The sequence below is a fragment of the Calypte anna genome, chromosome Z (genome assembly GCF_003957555.1).
Source record: "Calypte anna isolate BGI_N300 chromosome Z, bCalAnn1_v1.p, whole genome shotgun sequence".
NCBI lineage: Eukaryota > Metazoa > Chordata > Aves > Apodiformes > Trochilidae > Calypte > Calypte anna.
In genome coordinates, this window is record NC_044274.1 from 304,292 (window position 1) to 328,113 (window position 23,822).

The 23,822-nt window shown below is 40.2% G+C and overlaps 1 protein-coding gene across 6 annotated transcripts in view; it reads right to left on the minus strand.

Moving 5' to 3' along the window:
* NEDD4L (NEDD4 like E3 ubiquitin protein ligase) overlaps positions 1–23,822 on the minus strand; it is a 119,874-nt gene that overhangs the window by 33,309 nt on the left and 62,743 nt on the right. For all 6 annotated transcript variants that reach the window (XM_030468065.1, XM_030468064.1, XM_030468060.1 and 3 more), the window contains 4 exons: positions 5,297–5,347; positions 1,403–1,464; positions 1,196–1,298; positions 161–327 (listed from right to left, as the gene is read on the minus strand). In XM_030468065.1, coding sequence (XP_030323925.1) covers positions 161–327; positions 1,196–1,298; positions 1,403–1,464; positions 5,297–5,347 — 383 coding nt within the window. The remainder of the gene's footprint in view (positions 1–160; positions 328–1,195; positions 1,299–1,402; positions 1,465–5,296; positions 5,348–23,822) is intronic.

Sequence of the window (23,822 nt, forward strand, 5' to 3'; positions counted from 1 at the left end):
TACTGAAGTGTGCCTTTATAAACTGCTTGATAAAAGCCTCGAGTAAGACTTTTTTCAGCTTGAATTTGTAAATTCAAAATTATTTTGTTTCTTGGAAAAAAGCTCCCTTATCAATAATTTTGCACCCACCCACAGAACATTGCACTACACTGCCACTTACATTAAACTTGGTCGATGCCACTGGGTGGTCCTGTTGTTATGGTTGACATAGTACGTCCGCCCCAGGTTGTCCACTTTTTCTTCCCACCCAGGAGGCAGTGGAGGAGGTGGTAACTCCTCCCGACGTTGAGATGTGGAGTCATTGGAATCAACCACATCCCACCCATGCTTAGGAATAAACAAAAAAAAGAGAATAAAATGAAAACATTTGAAAGTAAAAGAGAAGTTATTTCATTGTTGTTCCAAAGAAAAGTTTAAAATGACTTAAATGTAAACCATACAAAAAGACTCTGTGGTTACAGCACGCAGATCACATTGATGACAAAACCTCTAGAGCCCCATCAGCCACTACATCAGGGATTACCAAACTTATTTGGGTGGCAGCTTCTTCTACAGGTGCTAGGTGCAGATTCCCAGTAAAGAAGTCAAAGAGAACCAAGTGTGACCTTCTGATTTCAGAGGTATAAGGCTTGGGATGACAGCCCTCATTCCCAAGTGACAGGTGACAGGGAAATCTGTGCTAATGTTCACTGTCAGCCCTGTCTGCAGCTAACTCTTAAAGGGCACGATGGCTGATGAGTGTGCTGAGAGGTCTTTAAACCTGCTGTGCTTGCATGAGCAGAGTCAATGCTGCCAAGGAAATAAAAATGCTAGAACACCTGTTTTGCAATGGTCTGTGAAGGAGAGGTAGCTAATACATACAGACCATTATGTCCTATAAATTACTTTCATAGACTCTTTGAGGTTTTCTACTTGGCATGACTTTTGCTCCCACGTGCTCAAGAACTGAGTCACAAAGACTTCAGACTTCTTTGTGGCAGCTGAAATACTTTGAAATACTTCAAATAGTTAAGAAAACACCAAGTTTCAGTTCAAAAAGAAGAAAGAAAAAAAAAGCTGAGAGGCAGAGGAAAGTAAGCTGCTACTCACACTGCTACCAGGGATTTATTTTTCTAGGTACAAGTTTTCCTACAATTCCACTTGTATCTCCAAAAACTTGAATGCATTATTCCTTATAACAAGCATTATACCTTACCTCAGATTCATCCCTTTGATCACCGTTGTCATCCTCTTGGCCACCATTTTTAGGCATGTAAGCCATCTTCAGTCTCAAGAAACCCTTTACACGAGATTTGTGGCTAGAAGACAAGGAAGTACATTTCATCCAACAGTCCTTAAATGGCTGGAAATAAAGAACCTCAAAGTAAGAAATGTTTTAAAATACAAGGGTACTCCCCCTCACCTTCTTGGTCTGAGAAGGAAATCCTTAAAGGTGTATGGCCTTTCCATGGCTGGGTCTTCAGTCTAGAAGCATTTAAGAAAAGGTCACATTAAAGGGCTTGCCCACAAATACAGAGACACACAGAGAACATCCACACCACAGATGGAGTAGAAATGTGAGAGGTAAATTCTAGCAGGCAGAGTTCTCCCAGGGTGTTACCAAGCAGCCCACGAGATGTCACTGGAAATACCAGTGATGGGCTGCACCAACTCTCCTTTTTAACTGTGCACAACATCCACAGTTCATAAAAAGCTGCAAAAGGCCAACTAAAAAATCCCCTTCCAGTGTTTTCCAGCTGCCCAACAGCAGTGCCAGAGAAGGGTGCATCTATCTGAAGCAGTATTGTTTCTGCACATTAGAAAGCACTGAAATGAAACTTCTCAGTTGCCTTTCATTTCTTATTTCAAAGCAATTAAAATTTTAAAAATAACTAAGACTTTTATAATATTTGATGATGTAAATAAACAATATTATCAGGCTGACAGATTACATCTTCTGATTTCCATTTAATTGTCAGCTTTATAAAGCCTTTGATCTTGAAAACTTCTTATTAAGTGCTAATTTCATCTCTCTTACCAAATACATTGCATCCTTCATGTCTGTGAGAATGCAAATGCTATTGGTACAAACAGGATTTAAAAATGACAAGCAAAAAAAAGACCCAGAAATCTGTGTACATATGTACTCTGTTGATGTTGGGGGCAATTTATTCTGATGCATTGTACAATTTAGGCTGACATAACTGGCAGCATGAGCTGTGTTACACTGAAAGAGTAAGCATGTTATCACCCATGCCCCTGTACTACTAGAGATCTAATACCTCAGATTAACACCAAACTTTATCAAAATGAGCACAAAGTTAGTGAGTACTTCTCCAAGCACTGGACCCATCTGCCATCCACTAAAAATACAACAGTGTTATCTGTAAATCCCTTCCCTGCCCTAGCCCTGCAAGTAAGAATACCTTGAGTCCTTTCTAAATGCAGAATCATCTACCTCCCAGACTGTTATTCATTAAAAGCTTTCTTGTCTGTTTCAAAGTAAATAAGAACTTAAATATCAACCCCAAATCATTATCTCAGATATTACAGCAAATACAGACTTTCTTTCTACTGACTGAACTCTTATCCTGCCTTGAGTGTTCCCTAAATCTATGAGAGACAGACTTCCCATTTTTAGAGAGTAGATTTTAACCAAACCAACAGGACACAAAGCAGGCATGACTGAGAAGTACTGCACTTTAGCACTCAGCTGTCAGTAGTGTACATAAAATAAGCAGCTGTACGTTTTCAACAAATTTTGTAGATAGTAATTAGATACTATTAGAGAAAATACAGGTTCTGACAAACAAAGCAGCAGTACAGGTAGGATGAGAAAGCAAACATTTGTTGATAAATGCACTATCATGTCTCTTATGCAGGTGCTGGAAGGATGCATATATACATATATACGCAGTATATTCCCTCCCTGAGCATCAAATTAGCACACACCCCTTAATAACCATGTCAATAACTAACTAGAGAAAATGCTGAGAGCACACCCTGGGCAGGCAGGTGAGCACCTGCACCCTGTGGAGACACTGCCACATTACAGCTACAGAAAGGGCTGTGCTGAGATACAGACAGTTTGCCCAGAGGAATTTTGTGGGGAAAAAAGTGGCTTCTGAAGATATTTTCTCTGAAGATGGAGAGAGGAAGGTTTTTGTACACGAATCACATTCAATTTCTAGTGAGCCTAAAGAGAAATGGGAAGTTGTGGATTGCATCATCATTTTGCTGACCCAGGAAACTTTACAGTCTTATTTTCTATGTAAAGGCAGAAGAAGTGGTTTAGAGAAGCTTGTTTTTTGGTTTTTTTTTACCCAAACATGAGCTAGAAAGAGAGATGAATGCTCATGTTCTACCTAACTCTCCTCAGTGAGAGGAGAGCTGTTCTCTTCCTACAGAATATGGAAGGAAACCAAAAAGTTCCTCAGAACACCTCACAGAAAGTGTGTGACATGTACAGATCTATCACAAACCTTACTGATGATTTTTAATTATTAAAGTAATGCTTATTAAAAAGGAATTTCAAAATACTACCTGGCTGCAAGCCAGGCATGCACTAATATGTCCCTCAGCATCCTCTGGTTCATTGCTTGCAGAACACAGGTAGCTTAACACTGACCTTTTCTAGTTATGCCACTTAGGTAGCAGCTGTGTGTTTGCAGAGATGTACATGGAAACATACACACACCTATGGATAACATAACCCCACACTACACAGCTCACACGGGAAGGGAATGATGGCTTTTTTTCACCAAAATATATTTCTGATTGTTCCATCCTATTTTCAATGACTATAGTTTGTAAGTCAACAACAACAGCCTCCTGACTCCAGATAACCAAACCAGACATGTATGTATCTGAATAAGCACCACTGTGAAAGTAATTACAAAAGCATTTTCCTCCTACAGTAACACTCATCAGTAGCAAGAAGTCAATGCAGGTACTGATAGAAACAATCATGCTAAAACTGACACCTCATTTTGATGTAAACATTTTCAGTAACTGCCACCATTCCCATGCCCACTTAAATACAAAAAGAAACCCCTCCATATTTAAGTAGAATTAATGTGTACAGCATTTAAAAAATATTAACCCCATCCAGAGAAGTTTAGTCTTCCAAAGCATTATATAATATCAGAAAACATTTCTATCAAGCATAAAACAATCACTGTATAAATATATATTTATATATGTAGAATTTACAAGAAAGCTTTGTGAAGTAGAAAGTGCATTTTTTACAGTTTCCAAAGAAGGTGAGAAAGAACTGCAGCATTTCATAGCTTCTGTGCCATGCACCCTTCTAACTTCAGTTCTTTTATCAGGAATTGAATTCAGCTTAGAAGCACAGGGTAAAATACAATAAGAGTATAAAAAAGACAAAAGACATGCTTTTTTGGCACAAACATTGCCTGCCAAGTTAATTTTGGATTTTTGTTGCAATTTGCTAGCTGCTGTCATGAGTGTGCCTCAGTGCCTGGCTTTAAAAGTGGCTTCTATAACTACTGTTATCAATAATGTCTTGGTGCCAGTGAGTGATGAATGTGGTAGATGCTAAGGCACTCCTGAACCTCTCACTATTTCCATCATTACTTGGATGTCCTTCAGGTAAGCTTACTTTCCATCAATAACAAAACCAATAAATTTACTCCAGTAAATTCTAACATTTTCAGGACTGGATTTTGGTAACTTCTTCAGATCCTGTCATGCTGGCTCAGCAGTTCCTCTGCCTTCAGCCTGTGGCCTTTGGTTCACAGGGCTTGAAGCAATACTGAAATGTACTACCACTTCCCCAGACAGAACTTCTATCCCATAACCTTAACACTGTGTTATTTAGACAGAAAATCAGATAAAGAGGATCCAAAAAATGTATTTTTAAAATCTTTTAATACAAGTTCTGGACGCAATGGAGTTTGCCAGGGGAGAACACAACTTTCAATCCTAAGGGAAAATGATGGAAAGGAAGAATCCAGAGGGTGAACAGGACAATAACCACCAGTGGGGAGAGATATCCAGGCTGCTGGCCACGTGTCACTCATCAGCTGACTCAGACCAGGCAAGGATCTTAAGAATCAGGCTGAGAAGTGAATTCTGGCTGTGGAGAAACCCAACAGACAGAACTGTCTGTGCTCCCTGCCCCTGCAAAGGGAGCCTCTTCTCCCCAGCCTCTGCACAGTGAGGCTTTGCTGCCCATACCTGCTTCACAGCAACTGAACTGGACTGCTTATGGAAACAAATGCTACATAACATCAGTGTTTTTCACATCTGGTGATGACCAAAAAGAGCACACCAAGACAAAAGCAGTGCTTACCGGGAGGTGGCTAAGTGGCACATCCACCTGACCCAGAAAGTCGTCTCTAGTCTGTCAAATAGAAAAAAAAAAAAAGCAGAAAAATGAGCAATTTTACATCAGAAAAGCAAAAAGTTATAAACATAAATTTCACAATGAAACAAAACCAAAGATGGTTTAGGATCATTATTTTATAATTGCAGGTTTCTAGCCCTTTGTTGTTGTAAATCACTGGTTGTTACAATTTATCTATTTCAGCAGAGAATTTCCTGTGACACTCCAGAGAGGCTTCTTAGCTTCTTAGTCCACAGCACGTAGGTTAAGTGCTGATGAAATGCTGTTCCTCTGACAACCTATGCATAATTCAAAGCACAAAATAATAACCTACTCTTTCCACGGCTTAGCCTCCACTCACATTAAAAAGCAGAGTGAAATTACTGTTCTCCATGCAGTTGAAAGGTTCATGTCAAACCCTGGGGACTCTTTCTTATTTTTTTCTTAAAGAAAACCTGACAGGGAAGGGAGGGAAACCCAGCATTCAAACAGTGAAGAGTTATCTGCATGCACTGTAAATGGTTTTCCCCAAAATGAAATTTTTTTAAATCATTTTACCAAGCAGAAACCAAAGTATTAGAACTTTTGTTGCTATTATTTTATCTGAGAGTGCTTCCTTTGTGGGGAACCCTTACAACCTTTTGAGTATCCCTGTGATTCCCACTTGAGGACTGGCCCACTCAAGCATACAGAGGTGGTTCCACTGACACTGGGGCCACACAGCACTGGCACAAACTCCTCATGCACAGCTGTGTCCAAGGAATTTTAAAAGCCTGTCCAACTGATTACAAATACAAAATGATTCCCATGCTCGTGAGACATGAACAATGTGTGCCAATCCCACACTTATCAATCAAATCTCTATCTTGCCTAAACGTGATGGATTCTAACATCTGATCTGGACTGGAAACATTATCACCAGCAGCCAAAGGGATGAAATTTTGACAACAGATGAGGTGTAAAGTAATTAAATAGCATCTCTGTGTTTGCTCTGGGAGCTGGTCACTGTGTTACAATGTACACTTGGTACTCACTAAGCAAATAAGAATTTTCCAAATAAAGCCCATTGCATTCCTCAAAAATCACTGTCTGTCAAGGAAAACAATTTCTCCCAGATACTGTTTATGATACCAGATATCAGCCCCAGTGATTCCCAAATAACCTGCTGCTTATTTATAACCACACTATGCATGGGATTCCAGGAAGTGCAAACTGCTGCTCCAAAGCCATGTTTACATATTTCTCATAGCAGAGCATTAAGTTTAATATTAAAATTCATATTTTATATGATAACATCAGGAGAACTGTGTTTCTCCTACAAAGACAGCATAAAGTCCTATGACCACCAAAGCAAAGACACACACTGCTGTGATAGATGCCCATGGAATGACACAAAAAGAATACCTGCACCCAGGAGCTTGCATTTTTTCCAAATGCAACTAAAAATAGCAAACAGATTCTTCATTACAGAATTTTAGTACTAATCTTCTCCTAGCAACTACTGGAGAAACCCAGCAGCATGGACTTTCTGAAAATTAATATACCTCTTCCTTAACATTGGTGAATACCAAATACCTTCCACCTCTTGCTTCAGTGCAGCTACTCAAACCTTAGCTACTCCAAAGAAAAGCTATGCCTGTTTCTAGATGTGTCCATGTAGCTTTTAGTTCAAGAAAACCACAACTCTTGGGTATGGACAAGTTTAAGGTTGGTTAGAAACAGGCTGTGACCTGACGTGGATGCAGTTTTACAGTTTCTGTGGGGAAATTCTCCTTCCTCTGCACCCCAGCTGGGGAGGAAGGCCCACCATGGGTTGGTGCAGATGGTGGGGACAGAAGGAGAGTCTACAAACCCCCTCGGGGTATTTCTCAACAGACACCCGTGCTGGGAACCTACATGCAAGAACCAAGCCTGAGATCTCTGATATATTCTGCAAGCAAACATGCTCTAGTTACACCATGTATTTATCTGATTTCCATATACCTACAGCTCATGAGGCCTGTTGCAGCTACACTGAGGAACTGATCTGCTCTGGGATTTGCAGGTGTTCTGCAGCCTGGCTCTGGCCACAGTGGGAAACGGGGCTGTAAGAACTGTGCAAGTTATGGACTCGTGTTAAAAGTTTTCCTACCCAGCCCCGATTTTCAGAAGTTAAAAGTAAACTCAGACTTTAAAAAGCATCTGAACCAACAAAATCTGCTTGGCTGTGGTCTAGAACGGGACTGAGAAATCCTCAGTTCTACCCTGGCTCTGCCTGTGAACTGCAGCAACAGTTAAAAAAAAACTTTCTCAGCTACTCCTAGCATGAGTATGGTCAATCTTTGACAGTACTCAGGGTCTTGTAAAACTGAACCTCAAGCCTGATCTTTCCCCCCACCCCTCAACAGTGAGCAATCCACCCTTAACAGTGAAGATGCAGGTGCTTATCAAACTGCAAGTTGAAACAGATTTTACTGTACTATTTTTCAGAGCTGTTGGCAAGGCAGTGATGCTACTAAGATACATTATAGCTTTTGCTTTACGTGGGTCGTTCTTCAACAATATATAGAGGTAAGCAGTTATTTATCTTTTTAAGCAGTAAGCTCACCAGCAAGAAACTGCAGCTGCTAGCAAACCTTCACGGCCAGTTTTATTTTTTCAGGTTCACAGGAAATAAGGGTTACAAGAAAACATGCTGTGTGGGCCAGGTGAGCCTGGCAAAGCACCAGGCAGGGAGGGGCACTGGAATGTCTAAAGGCTTTCAGCAGTCAGGCTGCAAATCCAAACTATAACAACAACTATCCCAGAATTTCCAACTTAGTCCTGAATACTCCAGAGCAATTGTACAAAGTGATGTCATCCTGTGCTCAATGACCATTTGCCAGAAGGGTTTTGTTTGGTTGGTGTAGTACATTTACTTGTAAAGAGAAGAAAGTCAGTGAAAAGCTGAACCAATATGACTGGCAAAGATGGGGTTCCCAGAATGTTTCATTTTTATTTTGTATGCCACATCACAAACTGACAAGTATTCCTCACTATCCATTTTAATTTGGAATGAAAGAAGGACAAAAGCCCACTTTAGCATAATGATATTTGAAAGTAACAAAAAAGACCAAGACCCTTTGTGTTAGTAGAAAGTATTATTTCTTTAAAACCTGGTATTTACTGATTTGTACACAGGATGTAAACTCTCATTACTCTGGATACTTCCATTTTTTGGCAGAGACATAAATACACACTGTCTATTTAAGAAACCTAAATCTGTCCAAGCAGATTTATAAATAAACTTTTATTTCAGCACTGATCTGGTAGAAAAGCAGTGCAAGATCCCTTTGCTTCCTCTTCCGTGCACTCCAACACATCAGGTGTGTTGGCTGTTCTGCCAAGAACTGCCCATTACACCACCACTGACAGGGCAGGGAATCCTGGTCACAACCACTGCATCCCAGGCCAAGACAAAGGCTCAGCTACCAGCAAACCACACTGGGAAAAAGGATGGTGAACCTGGTGAGGTTCATGCAACCCATGAGTTGTCTTTTACCCTCCAAAGCCCTTAAATTTATGATAAGGCAGCTGAATGGGAAGAACACTGAACTTTTTTTTACTGAACAGGGCCCAAAAAATAAAAGAGGCTTTGTTTAAATTTGCTTTTTTTTTTAGACTAGCATGATTTTATCAAGTGAAACAAAGTGCATTAATTTTTAACTGCTTTTGACTATAACCTTAAAATATGACTTAGCCATCACAGATGTCTCTCTACACCTGAGGCATATCCACTCCTGGATCTCATTCACATGAATAAAGCTGCAATGATAATTTTCTTGTATTAATTTATCATTTGATGAAAGGTCAACACCAAAATTAAATTAATAGTTGGCAAGCTTCAGATTTTTTTCTCCCTTCCTACTAACCAAACAAAATCCCTTTAATTTATATAAATTTAAAGGAATTGTGGCTTGTCAGTGCAACCTCTCCTTTTCTTCAGTAAGTTATTTTCAGCAGTACTTCCTGCTTCCCAAGCATCACTAAAATTCCATTTTCCACTTGATGATAATGGAAACTCCCTACACTTTTGCAGTTAATCTATGCAGCCTGACCACAGGGATTGTTATTAATCCATTCTTAACCAAAATATGTTCAGACTAAAAGACTTGAATGGTCATATCTTAAAACCTGAGCTGAAATTAAATACAGTTATCACTTCAGAGTAATACATAAGAAACCAAAAGTCACCCTGAATTTGCAAACATTTCACTGAACAATCTAATTTAACAAGACATGAATTCAAAGACTGTGGCAATGCCTGAAATCATTATTATTATTCCAGTGTGTTTCAGACACACCCAGTTAGATTTCTGCAGCAGACCCTTAAACTCTGGTGTCCATTAAGAGGACACCTCAGGCAGCAGCCCAAGCAGCTCAGCTGTCTAACTGCACTCGAGCTCTCTCCTTCCTTCCACAATCATGATGACAATAGCTTAAAATAAAAAGCTGTCACTGATTCTGGAAATCAGGCCAAACGAGACACTTTCTTTCTTGTAAAATTATTCCTGTACCAAGCTTACAAAAGTAAGGCTAAGCTTTCCACATACAGAAGTCATGCTTTATTTCTGCATGGAACACACGACAAAGAAGGAATGAAGAGTTAACACTGAAATGATCAGATTAGAAATCGTTAGATTAGAACTAATTACAGTTTGTAGTGCTGTGATTAATTATAAGGATTTATATTTTAAAGGTAGCATTTTTAATTGCATTCCAAATACTGACAAAAGAGATATTCATAAATCTGAGCTCAGCCTTCTTAAGAGCAGAACCACCGGTGAGCAGCAGCCCCACCATCCCCACTCACTGCTGTCCTATTTGGAAAGGCATCGACCTCCAAGATGTTTTTCTCATTACCAATGCTGCCTGCACAGGGAGCTGTTCCAACAGCAGAGCAGAGACACGCTGGCTGTTCCCAGCCTCTCCAAATCCCCAGATTCCTCATTAATGTCCTCCCTGGATTTCACAGAGCTGGCTGCCTTCTCTGCCTTAGACAGGAACTCGAAACCACGAGCAGCTCTGCTCCTCTCCTCAAGCCCCAGCCCTGCCATCCTTTGCCTTGGTGCCAGACTGGGAGAAGGCACAAGTGTAAAATGGGCAATGACAACTCCAGTGCTCACTGCCCAAAAGCTTTTATGGTTTCTTTCCTAAACAATTACCTTCCGTTATTAATGTTTACAAAAATAAATACTTACTCTTCCTCAAGATTTGTCAATGCACAATGCTCTGCAACAACTTGGTAAAGAAAAAAGAGTATCTCAGGTATATTAATAGACCCCAACATATCTATGTGTTATTCTGTATGCATACTGCTGCTGCACATCAGAATGAATTTATTCTCATTCAACCATATCCATCACTTGTTAACACTTTTACTGTAAAACCTAATTAATGTGAACCCTCTGGTATAAATTCCATAGATTAAGGACAGTTAATGATGAGACACTGCACAATTGTTTCCAGGGTATTACACACACTTGAGTATGCCTGCTCAAAACTAATTATCCTTGAGGAGGTAAAACCATGTAACTTGCAGACAGAGGCTCTTCATGAATCAAACTAGAAACAAAAAACAACATTAAAGATGCAGTTTCAGACATGAGGCAATAGTGCTCCAATATTGTCACAGCTGAGTGAAGAAAGCCTGTTTCCTCACAAGCACCAACAGCCATGACAACTAGATCCTTACCAAAATGCAGCGTGCAAGCCAGAGATTATTTGAAGTTTTTCTCTTGCATCGTTATTGCTTAGTTAAGCATAATAAAATACATCAGGCACCTCTGCCAACATCTTATACATTCCTGAAACACGAGCAACATCCAAAAAACCTCTGTACAGTGCCAGGGAAAAGACTGCAAGTTAAAGATTTATTCCATTCATTACAGTAAAATGGCTTCCCATTCTGTTCCCTGTGACACTGCAACGTGCAGCAGAGCAGTGATGGAAACAGCCTCTGTTTCCCCACTCTGACCTGGGGAGCAGAGAGAAAAGGCAAAATAGGTGATGTAGGAGAGGAGGAACACCTGCTAGAACCAGTACTACTGCATTACTAACAGCTCTGAAAAGATGAGAATCCAACTTCCTTTAGATATTGAACAGACCAAATGGGGAATGAGTAAAGGAGCAGCCTTGGCAGAAAGGGGGAGCTCATGCCTGAGAGAGGATTCAAACAGGTCTGAGTTGTGAGAGGATTTAAAAAATAGGAACAGAATCAGTGTGTGTAAATGAAAGAACAGGTAGAAAAAGTCTACAACAAATTAAATGTGTTAGGATAGTTTCTGCCCCCTGTTCTATAAGAAATGCAGGGGTTCTTGACAAAAAAAATAAATCTCATAACGGAAATGAAATAATCTTCTTACAAATTTTCATTATAGCTCTTCAAGAAAGAGCAGCCAGGCACAGTGAGAAGATGGAAGTGAAATGCACTACAGATTCACACTGTTACAGTCAAGTAAGTGCCACTAAGTTCCAAAGTATTCAAGATACTGACTGTGAAGTCACTTCACTTCAAGTGCAAGAGCTGAAATCACTCTAGGGACAAATTAAAACAAACAAGTGAAGCCATGAGTTTATGACTTGTCCTTCAGATTAAGTTGAGGAATCACCAAACAGAAGAAGTCAGTACTGGAGTCGTAATGCTGCAAGAGTTGTAGGTTCTTGATGACAGAAATCCATCTCAAATTGCAAAATGGAAGACAAAAATAGGGCAAAAAGTGGAACTCTTACCAGTAAGTTCCTACTTACTGCCACTGCTCACATGGCTCACCTTCAAAAACCAGGAAAATTCACAAAGCTATTGCAAATGCATTTCTCAAGTGAAGTATACTTGGAGCTGGGAAGTATTTCTGCTGACACTGGATAGGCTTGGGAAGCTGCTATGTTGTACAACAGTAAGCAGATAAAACCTAGTATAATTATCTGGCAAACAGTTCATCAATATCACCTTGTACTGCAGGCAGTATGAACCATTCAAATGATACAGACCTTTAATTGTTCTATTACAATTTCCTCTTTTCTTCACTAATCTACTTATCCCACCTTTTAATTTTCCTCAAAGAGATGCCCTACTTTTTCTGTTTCTTTTCCTACTCAAGCAGTTCAGTCTTTACTGGGACTTTTGGATTTCACTACTCATCTGCCATGACCAATTTTTTAATGTATGTGCTTTCTTGCAGAAAACAATTGAGAAACACAATCCTCAGTACAGCCAAGCACTGTAACAGTACAAATGCTGTGGTGTGCTAGGGGGACTTCTATTCCCTCTGAATCTACTCCAGTGATTATAACATATCCCAGAGAAATGCAGCAGCAGAGATCCAGGAGATGTAAGGGCTCAAGGTTCAGAACATAGGCAACTTTTGCAGCCATGCTGAAAGACTGGCTACAGGATAGCAGGAAGCTAAAAATGGACATTACCTTCTCTTAAAATGTTGCTTTTTGCCTCCTGCTGCTTCTTGTAGAAGGCAGCTTAGAAGTATGATGGCAATCTCTTTTCCTGTGTTGTCTTTACAGTAGGATTTGATGGGGGAACCATGGGTAGGTTCAGAGCCTGTGGCAATGCAGCTGCCTTTGAAAACTGTTAAGACTGACTTTTTGGAAACTGAACAGGAACAAAACTGAAAAAATCCGTAAGTCAGAATTTCTTTCTTGTAAAGTCAGTAAAAACTGGAATTCCTATTTTAATAAAGAGCTCAGAAAATAGAGGGCTAAGTGGTGCATCATTTCACTGGCATAATGTATATGTATTCTGCATGCACATGCAGGAGCAAGCAGAACTGTAGACCTCGTCAATTTTCTGACTACTGATTCTTCTCTCTGCAGCTGCTCTTCCATAATCTCTGGTCAAGTTTATTGGCTCTCTCTATTTAAATCAGAGTAATTTTCAAGCAAAGAACTGCTGAAAAGAATAGTTTCAACAGTGAAAAAAAATTTCTTAAAGAAAAGTTGTATTTTTAGTCATCCATCACACATATCGTTATTCTGCTCTAATAGTCCTTTTTCACTAAATACTTTTCCAGAATTTGTTTCTTAAGATGTTCACTACTCTATTCATTCCCAAGCAGCAGCAAAATATAACAAAACATGACTCCAGGTGAAATAAAAGTTCCCCATTTTCCATTCAGCTGGCACAGTGATTCCTGCTATTTCATACTCTCCTTACACGTGCTCTACACTTGGGCATAAGCTGCTACAAGCAGTTCAAGGCAGTGTGAAAGACCAGGAATCCCCTCAGTGCTTTCAAATTCACTGTAACTTGACCACATAACACAAGGTACTCAAATGACCAGAGACAGATTCTGAAATCCACTAAATGTTTATCTGACCCCTTGCAAACTCTTAATAAAACACTTGGCGTTATGGGCAGACAAACAACAACTAACATTTACACCAGCTACAACTCCTACTGAGAGCTGGGGGCATGTCCAGCCACCACAGTTACAGCTCCTTCCCCTCAAAGCTGAATTCTCTCCCTCTGGGAAGCTGAAGGTGCATTTTTATCAGCTATCCTCTGGAAAACTGCAATTGAAGTCAGTCTTGGTAAAAATGCAAGACCAGGCTTTTATTTAAAAACTGCATGCTAGAGCTCCAGCAGTACTCTGAAAAATTCTCTTCCTCCTAAACGATGTCTGAGTGCCCTGCAAATTGCCAGGGATGAACGGTAGCAGCAGGCACATTAAGTACCTTCTCCAAGCACTCAGCTATATTACATTAGAACCCATCAACATGTTTATCTTGGACCCTGATGCAGTCCTTTCGGTATGTGGCTGGTGGAAGAATCCTAGACTGAGCTTAAACAAAAGAGAACGGTGACAAAGGAGGAAAAAAAAAAGTTATGGAAGTATTGGGAGGCAGAGAAATGAGATAGCAGCAATGGAATCTGAGGAAGTAGGCTGACATTTATTCAGACGAGATTTTCCAAAGGTACTAAGCACGTTCTTTCAACTGTCTGATCCAGGCAGACTCATGTTCAAGAAGGCATCAGACTTGGCAATATTTGACATAATACTTTTGCTCTAACGATTTTCCTAATGTTAAGGAAAAGAGTGGTAAGCAAAAAAAAAAACAGGGTAAGAATTCTAAAAGCCAAGTTTATGTCACACAAGAATTCATTACACTGAGGGGAAACACAGCTATACACTGACCAGAGAAACAGAAACCACCTCAAGTTGAGGCCACTGAAGTGCTTCTTGGTGGGCAGTTAACTAAGCTTCTTATTTGATCATCTAGACCAATACATGTTCAACCCCTTTTTTTCCTTGCTGAGACAAAGAACCTTGAGATCTGCTAAATTTAAGACAAGAAATAACACACTTGTCTGTGATAGAAAGGAGAGCCAAAACGATGTTGACTTAGTGGTCTTTCACATTTCCATTTCTGACCCAGACATGCCCATGCTACCTTACAGGAACTTGTTTAGAAGCCCCTTTGCAACTGGGTTTGTATTCTGCATTGAGGAAAACCACAGTGTCTTAGTTTATCCTTTGGAGTGTTTGATGAATTATGCTATTACTGGACTGTTCCTCAGATTTACCTTCTGGAGAGTTCACAAGCTGATACACAAAAAACCCCCTCCAACCCACAAACACCAAACAATCTATATTCTTACCCTAGCTCATACCTTATTACAGGAAACCACAACCACACTGATTTTAACCATTTCATTTGGTAAACAACTTTCTTCTCTAATATAATTTGTGTCTGATGGAATTTAGGAATTATTTTATTTAATTATTTATACAAGAGAAGGATAGTTACTGGTTCATGTAGATCCGTCAATAATATTTCCTGCAAGATCTTTACGATGGGTAATTATTAATTCACATTTTAGTCAGTAAAAAAAATGACAGTGGAGTAAACTGGTAACATAATCTCCTGAGTTGAAAAATAAAGAACACAGGAAACAAAAACCATCAAAAAATTAGCTTTGTGTTATACACAGGTTTTTTAAACCACCTATCACTCCATTTTGTTTGAATCCTGAAATTCTGCACTCATAGTTGATGTTTATATATTTAAAATCTGATATACCAAAAAACAGGAAGGCCACAACTCCACAAGTATTTGCTGCAGATGTTCAGTCAGAAATGCTAATCCCCGTAAAACTCAGGAACATAACAGAAGGCAGCAAAGAGCTTTCTCCAAGCCCGAGCTAACAAAAACTCATTTGAAGGAGACTGCATTTGCTGTGGAAGGGAACACAACACAAGGAAAACAGACACATCAGCTCCATGGAGAATGGAGCTGGCGCTGCGAACTGGCGACTCTAAATTCTTTTCAGCCTCCCCTTCCCCATCTGTTTTGGCTGGCATCTGACACAAGAAACTCAGCTGAGGTCACCTGCCCAGCCCAGCATGGCCACAGCTCACTGCTCAGAGCAGCAACAAACCTAGAAAGTGGGCAGACAGCTCAGCAGTTTGGGGACAGGAGGGACAGTCCCTGCGGAGCTGCTGCCTGAACAGGGCAGCACAACGGGGTCAGCAGCCTGCTCGGCCCCCTCGATGGTTGCTCTGTCCCCGGACAGGTCCCCAGCTCCCGGGAACAGACTCAGGGTGGCACATGGTGGTCACAGAACAAAAATAGGTCCCACACAAGCTCCCAGGGACCAGGTGTGTTCTGCAAACAGTAGCCACAGAGATGGGGTTTGCTACCAGAAAGCACAGGGCTGTTCTCCCACATGCTGCTTTCAAGCAGACCCAACTTGTTGCATCCCCCACAGGTAGAAGTTTAACCTCCTGCTCTGGTTGCTCTGAGCTTTATGGCACAGGAATTAAGCAGTAAATTAGCTTTGTATTGTGGTAACACACAGCTTTCAGTATCAGGAAAAACTAGGTAGTTTTGATATATTCCAAAGAAATCAGGTCTCACCATGGGATAAAAATGCTTTTGAAAGGAAAATTGAAATATTTGACTTCTTTTATGTACAACAACTGTGAAGCTGGGTAGTTAGCTAATTGTACCAGATTCACAATATTTGCAAGTCCATGCGGGTAGAGCAACTAAATTCTCTACTCCTTTTTTCTATTTCTCTTATTAAACAGAAAACAAAACATCAGTGACGCAGCACCATGCAAGGCTCATGCCCCCAGAGGAAACCACCCCAGGGTTACTGTGGGGATGGCAAGAGTTACACACATTTTATTTTCAGTTCTCTCACTAAATATAAAGCAGGTATGGTTTACTTTCACCAAAGATGTTTGCGTTAGGGAGGAAGTTGCAAGGTCAAAAAGATACCAACAAATGATAAAGTCAGACAAAACCAGACCAGTCAAGGCCAGTTCCACACACAAATGTTACTGTAAGGCTTTCCCATGCTCAGCTACTGTATCATTGCCCACAGATCCCACAGCTGCAAAGAACAAAAAAATAGATTTTGTTTATTGAAAGTTATATTTTACTTGCTCAGTTAAGATCAGCTATTTTAATTCAGTAAACTGCAACGTGTAATAGATCTCAAATAACATCACCAATTAACTGATTTATGAGAACCCGTGTGGCTGGGCCTTTAAGCACCAAACTGCTGCTGCTCTTTATGCATTTCACACTGCACGTATCATTAAAAGCTTTCAGAAGTTGCCAGTATGCAGCCTGACTTCAAAGACGTGGTAATGATTTGAAAATGGAAATATAATTTATTTCATTATGAAAGTTTTATGCCCAGAATTGACTCACAAAAAGCATATTTAGGCCCTGGATAACATCCAAACTGATAATTATGTTTTAAACTATTTCAATTATAATTACTAATATTTCTCATTTTCCTTGCTCTTTTTTAGTGCCATCCATGTGACCACACACAACTGACCACAGAGAAAAAAAAGGGCAGCAATACCAGAAACACAGAGACCATTAAATGGATGTAACTAAAGAGAGAAAAGGAATCATGGATTTGTTTTCTACTATTGAGAATCAGATTAGTTTTAAAATAAAACATCTTATCTTTGAGGTGCTTAATGAACCATAAAGCTGTTCATCCTGGAATCAGGATAAAATTTTCAAGATATTTCTAAATGTAAATCAATAAAACAAGCAAATATTAAGCACATTAATATCTCACTGCCAAAGAAATGGCAAAATTCTCTTTTTCAAAGGTGTACCAGCCCGGGAAACATCAGGCAAATGCACACAGATTTGCATGTCTCCTGCAAAGCAGTTTTTCTTCCCTGATGGTTGCCATGCTAATAGAAGCAACCTTTTATTCAGAGTACAGATTATCCTTTGAGATGAACACCCGTGTTCAGCACATTTCCTTCATTTGGTAGCATTCATTTACTGAATCTTTCTCAGAGAAGTATATGCAGAGGAAGCTCAATTTACAGTTCAGAATGGTTTGGGGTTTTGTTTTTTTTTTTTTTCAATTTTTTTCCCCCTGCACTTTATCTGGAGGAGGAGACAAAGCAGACAATCTGCAGTATGTTGTCAATATATGAACAAGCCAAAATGATTTTTTACTTTGAAATATGTTAGAATTTAAAATTCTTCAAGTTCCTATGAAAGACTGATAATTGCAGAAGTTGACAGACATAATTCTGAGGACTGGAAGACCTGCTACCACTTCTCTAGTTGTTAGAAATTTAGAGAACACACTGAAATACACAGTGAATTGAGATCTACAGAACTGCTGCTGAGCAAAACAATTCTGCAGTGTAGGTGTGTGACTGGCAAGCCTTCCTAGTGGCTACCAAATACCACTGTGCTTTGAAGGTCCAATAAAACTTGGATCTGTCCTGCATTCCCATCCTGCTCCCCTCTCTGCCTCCTCACCCTGCCTGAAAGGATTGTTGGCTGCCAAGCCTCAACCAGGACCTAGGCTGGAACTGCAGCTCTGGGATGGTGGTTTGGGATTTTGTCCCACTCTCTGGCAGCTTCACTCCATGTTTGTACATGGAGTAACTCACAGTGACCACAGCCTCTGCAGAGCTGGGCTGAGCTTTTACCTCGGAGGGGCCATTAAGCTGAAGCCTTTGGAATTGCTATGGAGCAGTAACAGGAAGCTCAAGAGAGCAGCTTCTATCATACTGAAGTCAGTGGCAGAATTCCTAACAACTTTGCATTGCCCAAACACCTTTAAGTCATGCCAGCCACCTTATATTGCTGCCTGAGTCTTCTACACATGCAGATGTAACATGAGCTGGACCTCCTAGGAGACCCAGCACAGACAGCTCTGCCACCTTCTCTGAACATTTCAGTTTACAGGGGTTATGATTGGTTTTCCACAGGAAACAATTCCTACCCCTTTTTTTTTTTCCCCCTAATTTCACATTTATATTTGGTAGGTTTTATCTCTGACTGCAGGGAGCAGAAGCCTGTTCTGACTCACTCCAGAGCGAGTCACACGCCTGGCATCATCAGAAAGGACGTTCCACAAGACTGGAAGTGAACTGGGAAAGCTGATAATGTCACAAGTACTGTAAAACATATAAATAAAACATATAAATATATAAACATATAAACAAAATTTTTCGGAGTTGCACTGTAGCTTGGTTAGTGTGCCTTGTAGATAATCTCTTGTAATCCTAGACCCTAAAATGTCAAATATTACAAAAAAACCCACCCTTCATGGATCTGTCTAAGGCAAGAAACCCAAATTATGGATGACTGAATTCTGAGAAGCTGAATGTGAGTGAACACCCTGCTCCGTAGCTGCAAGCTGCATCACCAGACACACCACCATCTCTCCCCAACAAGTACAGTTCACTTCTGTTTATAATAATTCAGTGTGCTGGCAAGCACGCTCTGATAGAGTTTCTAAAAATAATGAAGTGTCAGTAAAACAGCAACTACAGCAGCCTCCACTTCCAAACCTTTGGGCAGAGAGCACGAGGCTGCGTGTACACTGAAGGAGATTCTGCTCAGCTTTTCAACAATGAATTTTAGTTCTATTTGTATGGAATCTGAAGACAAAAAAATGTCTTGTGGTAATATGATTCTGTGACTATAAAACCACACAAGCAGATTTAAAGCAACTAAATGGCTGGCATGTTTGTTATTTGAAGTCTTTACCACACCAAGTACTAAATGTGTTACTGCTAAAACACACAAAATGTAAATTAGATGAGCTTTTCACTACGAATATAATTCCTGGCTTTAATAATCATGCTTTAAATTTTATTTAGAAACATGAAAATATTTTTGGTAACTGGTTTAACATAGTCCCTCAAATAACATTTCTCTGCTCACATCTTAAGCTGTGCAATTTTCTTTACAAGATGTGGAGTAGAAGCAATTTTAAAGGCAGAATAGCTTTAAAAAACCCAAAAAAACCACCCCACGAACTGTTACAAATACTTGAGGTAAAACTTAGGATAACTTTCTTAAGAATGATTATGATTAGCCTCTAATGTTTGTTTCTTTGAAAGGATTTTCACTGCTTGATGAATATCTTGTTTTTTAATTAGTTTGCCTTTGATACTGAAAACATTTAAAATACCATACTGCAGAGTTTGATGCTTGTCTGCATCCAGCAACCTGTTGAGTAGTAAAGCTAATGCTGACTAAGCAGGCTCCTCTTCCCTGATTTAATATAAAAAGTGATTTTATCTTCTTTACTGTTAAGAAACCACCTCTTCACACAGTTGGATGAAGAATTTAAAACTTCAACAAGTAACTGGAAATAAGGTCAGTCAGGTGAAAGACTTTTATAGCTGAATCTGTTTTACTGGAGACAAAAATCCCATCTTATAACAAAGGTTACATTCTCCTATTTGTTCCAGAATGCATAAAACACAGCTCGGAACTGCTTGTCACCCAGGAGGTTATTCTGTCTGACCTAGGATGGAAGGGAAGCTGAAACTTTCTACCAAAGTAACTCAAAAGCTAAAAATTCACAGCAGAACACAGAGTGCAGTATTTATTTTATTTGTGCAACTCATCCAGTCAGAAGGAAGATTCTCCTTCAACTCTCACTTCCAGCACACTGGAGCCCCAGCCCCTGGAGGAGTCAGCACAGGACAGACCTGGAACCCAGAATATTACTTGGTAATGACAATGCCTGGGCCTTGAATCCTGCAGCTAGGGTTTTCCACAGATGCAGGAAACAGCCAGCACTTTGCTAGGTTTATGATATCAGAAGATTTAAATAGAGTAAGGATAAAGTTTTTTTCCTTTTTATTAATTCATTCTTTTTGGAGACAGAAATCTGCATGGTCATGCTGCTGATTTTATTGTTTTATTTCTCTGTCCACAACTGCTGACTGTTGGAAGCTACCAAAGCCATCCTGTTAGACTAAATATCAGATTAGAGCACCAGAATAAAGTATGCAGTAATACATTTTACAATAAGATTTGGTCTGGAAACTGAACAGGATAGATTTGGATTTAAAATTGCTTTTTGAACTAGAACAGGCATAAAACATGCTCATTCCTAAATTCTTTACTACTTGACAGCTTTTCTCAACGAGGAAGACAGCTAAATAGAAGAAAAAGGAATCAAGACTCTCTACCTGGTTTATTATGTAATTCTCTGTGGCTAGATCTATACCAGAGCTGCTCTGGCTGGCATCTTCAGTGTTAAGAGTGTGTCAGCGTTTCAGTTATAAATTGAGGGCATTATAAACTCAACTTCAGAGAGATCACTGTGTACTGAAACTCAGTGCACAATTTTTTCCAGGAGCAAGTAGTTGATTATTTGTATTAAAAACCAGTGATGTTATTCCCAGTCCTTCTGCTTAAAGTTTTAGTCTTCTTTCTTTACAGCTTTCAGGGAGAAAAAGAAAAATGCATACCAAAGAAGGCTAATGAAATCCAGAATCACTTTCCAGGGGAATTTGAGCATGGATAGGGATAGAGGCAGCCAGGCCAATTCTTGACTCTGAAAAATCACATATGGATTTCTTGCTTCTGCCAGATAATTTACACTGCTGGCAATGTGCTATTTGTGCTTCATTCAAATACAAAAAAGAAAAAAAAAAAGAAAGTAAGCAATAAAATTAGCTTCTGCTCTGCACATGTTTGAACACAACAGTCTGCCCCTGACAGGACAGAAAGATTTTAAGAACAGATGTGCAAGCTGAGGGAAAAGCTAATTAAGAAGGGGCCAGGTGATTTCTGGAGGAAGGAAAAAAGAGGAGGCAGAGGATGGAATGACAGATGAAGGAAAGGCCCAAACTGGGCTGGAACCCAGAAATTAATGGGAAGAATGGTAATCCTGTGGCAGGGAGATACTTTTCCTTCAGTGCAACCTAGGGGTAGGTTTGTTGAGGAGAGAAGAGGGGAGGAGAACTGATCTTGTGCTTGACAGAAAACCTTCAAAGATTTGAGGGATAGAAATTTATCAAGTCTACCTATAGATGTAAATAAAGTCCTTATCAGCACAAAAGAGAGGCTTTCCAGATACTCATCTGCATGCCAGGTGGAGAGACAGGAAGTTCATAGCACTACTCATTTGGCCTATTTTAAACACCTACCTAAGGGAACCTGCATTATGTTCTAGAAATGCCTGCCAGAGCCCAGACAGCAATCCCTGAAGCAGGTCTCCAGGCTTAGACAAGTGCACGATCAAAGCTGAAGTCACTGTGCAGCACAGGAAGAGAAATGAATGCCTATTTCTGCCTGCCTTACATGAGCTCTGTATCTGCAAGATGCTCCTGGTATAACAAAGGTTAATGAATAAATCAACAATTTGATTTTTCTTGCCATATCCCACCTAGGAGGCTGTGCTGCACACTGGGGGCTCCAGGAATGGGAGCTGCAGGAGCATTTCAGCAGGGCTCAGCCTGCAGCATCAGACCTGGGGCAGCAGCAGGTGACTGCAGCCAGGTTGAACTTCTGCACAGGTCACTGCCACCCTGCTGGCACGGATGGGTGGACAGACAGACACAAGGGAAGCCACCTACACCAAATGTTTTCACTCCACATGTTTCACTCCATCTGAATGGGGTGACTGCTGGTCTCAACAGACCTCATATCCACATGAATACAAGACAGGCAGATAAACAGTTAAGTCCCTTGGGAACAGGATATGTTCCTTTTTTTGTCCATTTATTCTTTATTTGCTGACACTTAGACTTGGTTCAGAAATTAGAAGAGAAGCAATAAAGCTCTGCTCCAGTTCAAAAGCACAGCCATTTCCCATACTAACTGAAGTCCTAAAAAAAGTATTAGGGTGCAGGCTAATTAGCAGTGATGAATGATGTTAAACTGAGTAGTGAATACTGTGTCAAAGACCAGCTGGTGAATGACCACAGGAGCGGGCAGGAGGAGCAACACTAAGACAGAAAACCAAGATCCCTCTTTGGGGACTGTATAAACTAACCTGAAACAAAGTGTGAAAATCACTCTGAAGGATTTTTTTTTTTTAAATCAAATGGATCAGGTTTAACAGAACTGGTTTCCCAGAGAAGCTGTGGCTGCCCCATCCCTGCCAGTGTCTCAGGTCATGTTGGATGGGGCGTGGAGCAACCTGGGCTGGTGAGAGGTGTCCCGGCCCATGGCAGAGGGTTGGAACTGGATGAGTTTTGAGGTCTCTTTCAGCCCAAACCTGCCTGGGGTTCTATGAAACACAAAGCTCACCACTGACACATCTGCAGCCCACTGCCAGACAGGCAGAGATCTCCACTACACCAATGGAATCTCCTTCCCCACCAAAATTCAGGGCATCAGCAGAAGCACGAAGCTGTGAATGACCTATGACAAGGGACAGACTAAGACAGGGCAGTGGATTACAGCCTTTGGGAGAGGCAGCAGAGGAGCAGGAGTTCTATCTCCTTAATTCCACTGAGTTCCCAGTTCTTCAGATGAAGTTTTAACCACTTCCCATGTAGTCCATTTGAAAGCTATCACATACACTGCAAGCGTTCACCTAACCCTGCTTCCACTCTCATACTATGGAAAACTTTGCCAAAGAGAGTGTCTCACCATGAGTTCAGGTAATCAGACACCAGTTTGCCACATGGCCCCATCCAGAACAAGGCACAGGTCTTGGTTGCCCACATTCAAAGCTTCAGGCATTGTGCAGCACAGAATTTTGTCCCTTTGGGCATTTATGCCAGCTTGCTCTTTTTGGTTTGCATGACCCAATCCCATCTGGTATCTCAGAAGTGTAAGTGGATTTGCTGTACTTCTGTAACAATATTTATTCTAAAATTATTTCTAAGAAAGGAAAAGCAGAGCTGTGAGAAATGCAGGCCCCCAGAACTGAGTTTGTGTTTCTTAACTAAATATAATTCAATATTACTACAACAACATTTTGTTAGGGCTCTTTGTATTTTTATCACAACAAAGATGCCTTTGTCAGGTCGTTAAAACAGTTGTCCAATACATGAGATTTTTGAAGTGTTTCCCACAAATACAGCTATGCACTCAGTGCCCAAGTTCTAAACAATGTGTTTGTTATATGCCACAGCATATATTCACACTCAGCAGTACAGCCTATTGCGTTACATATAAAATATCATGGCAGTCAAAAGAACTTGTAACAAGGCTTCCACATACAGATTTTCACAACTGGACACAAGCTCATACTTTATTTAAT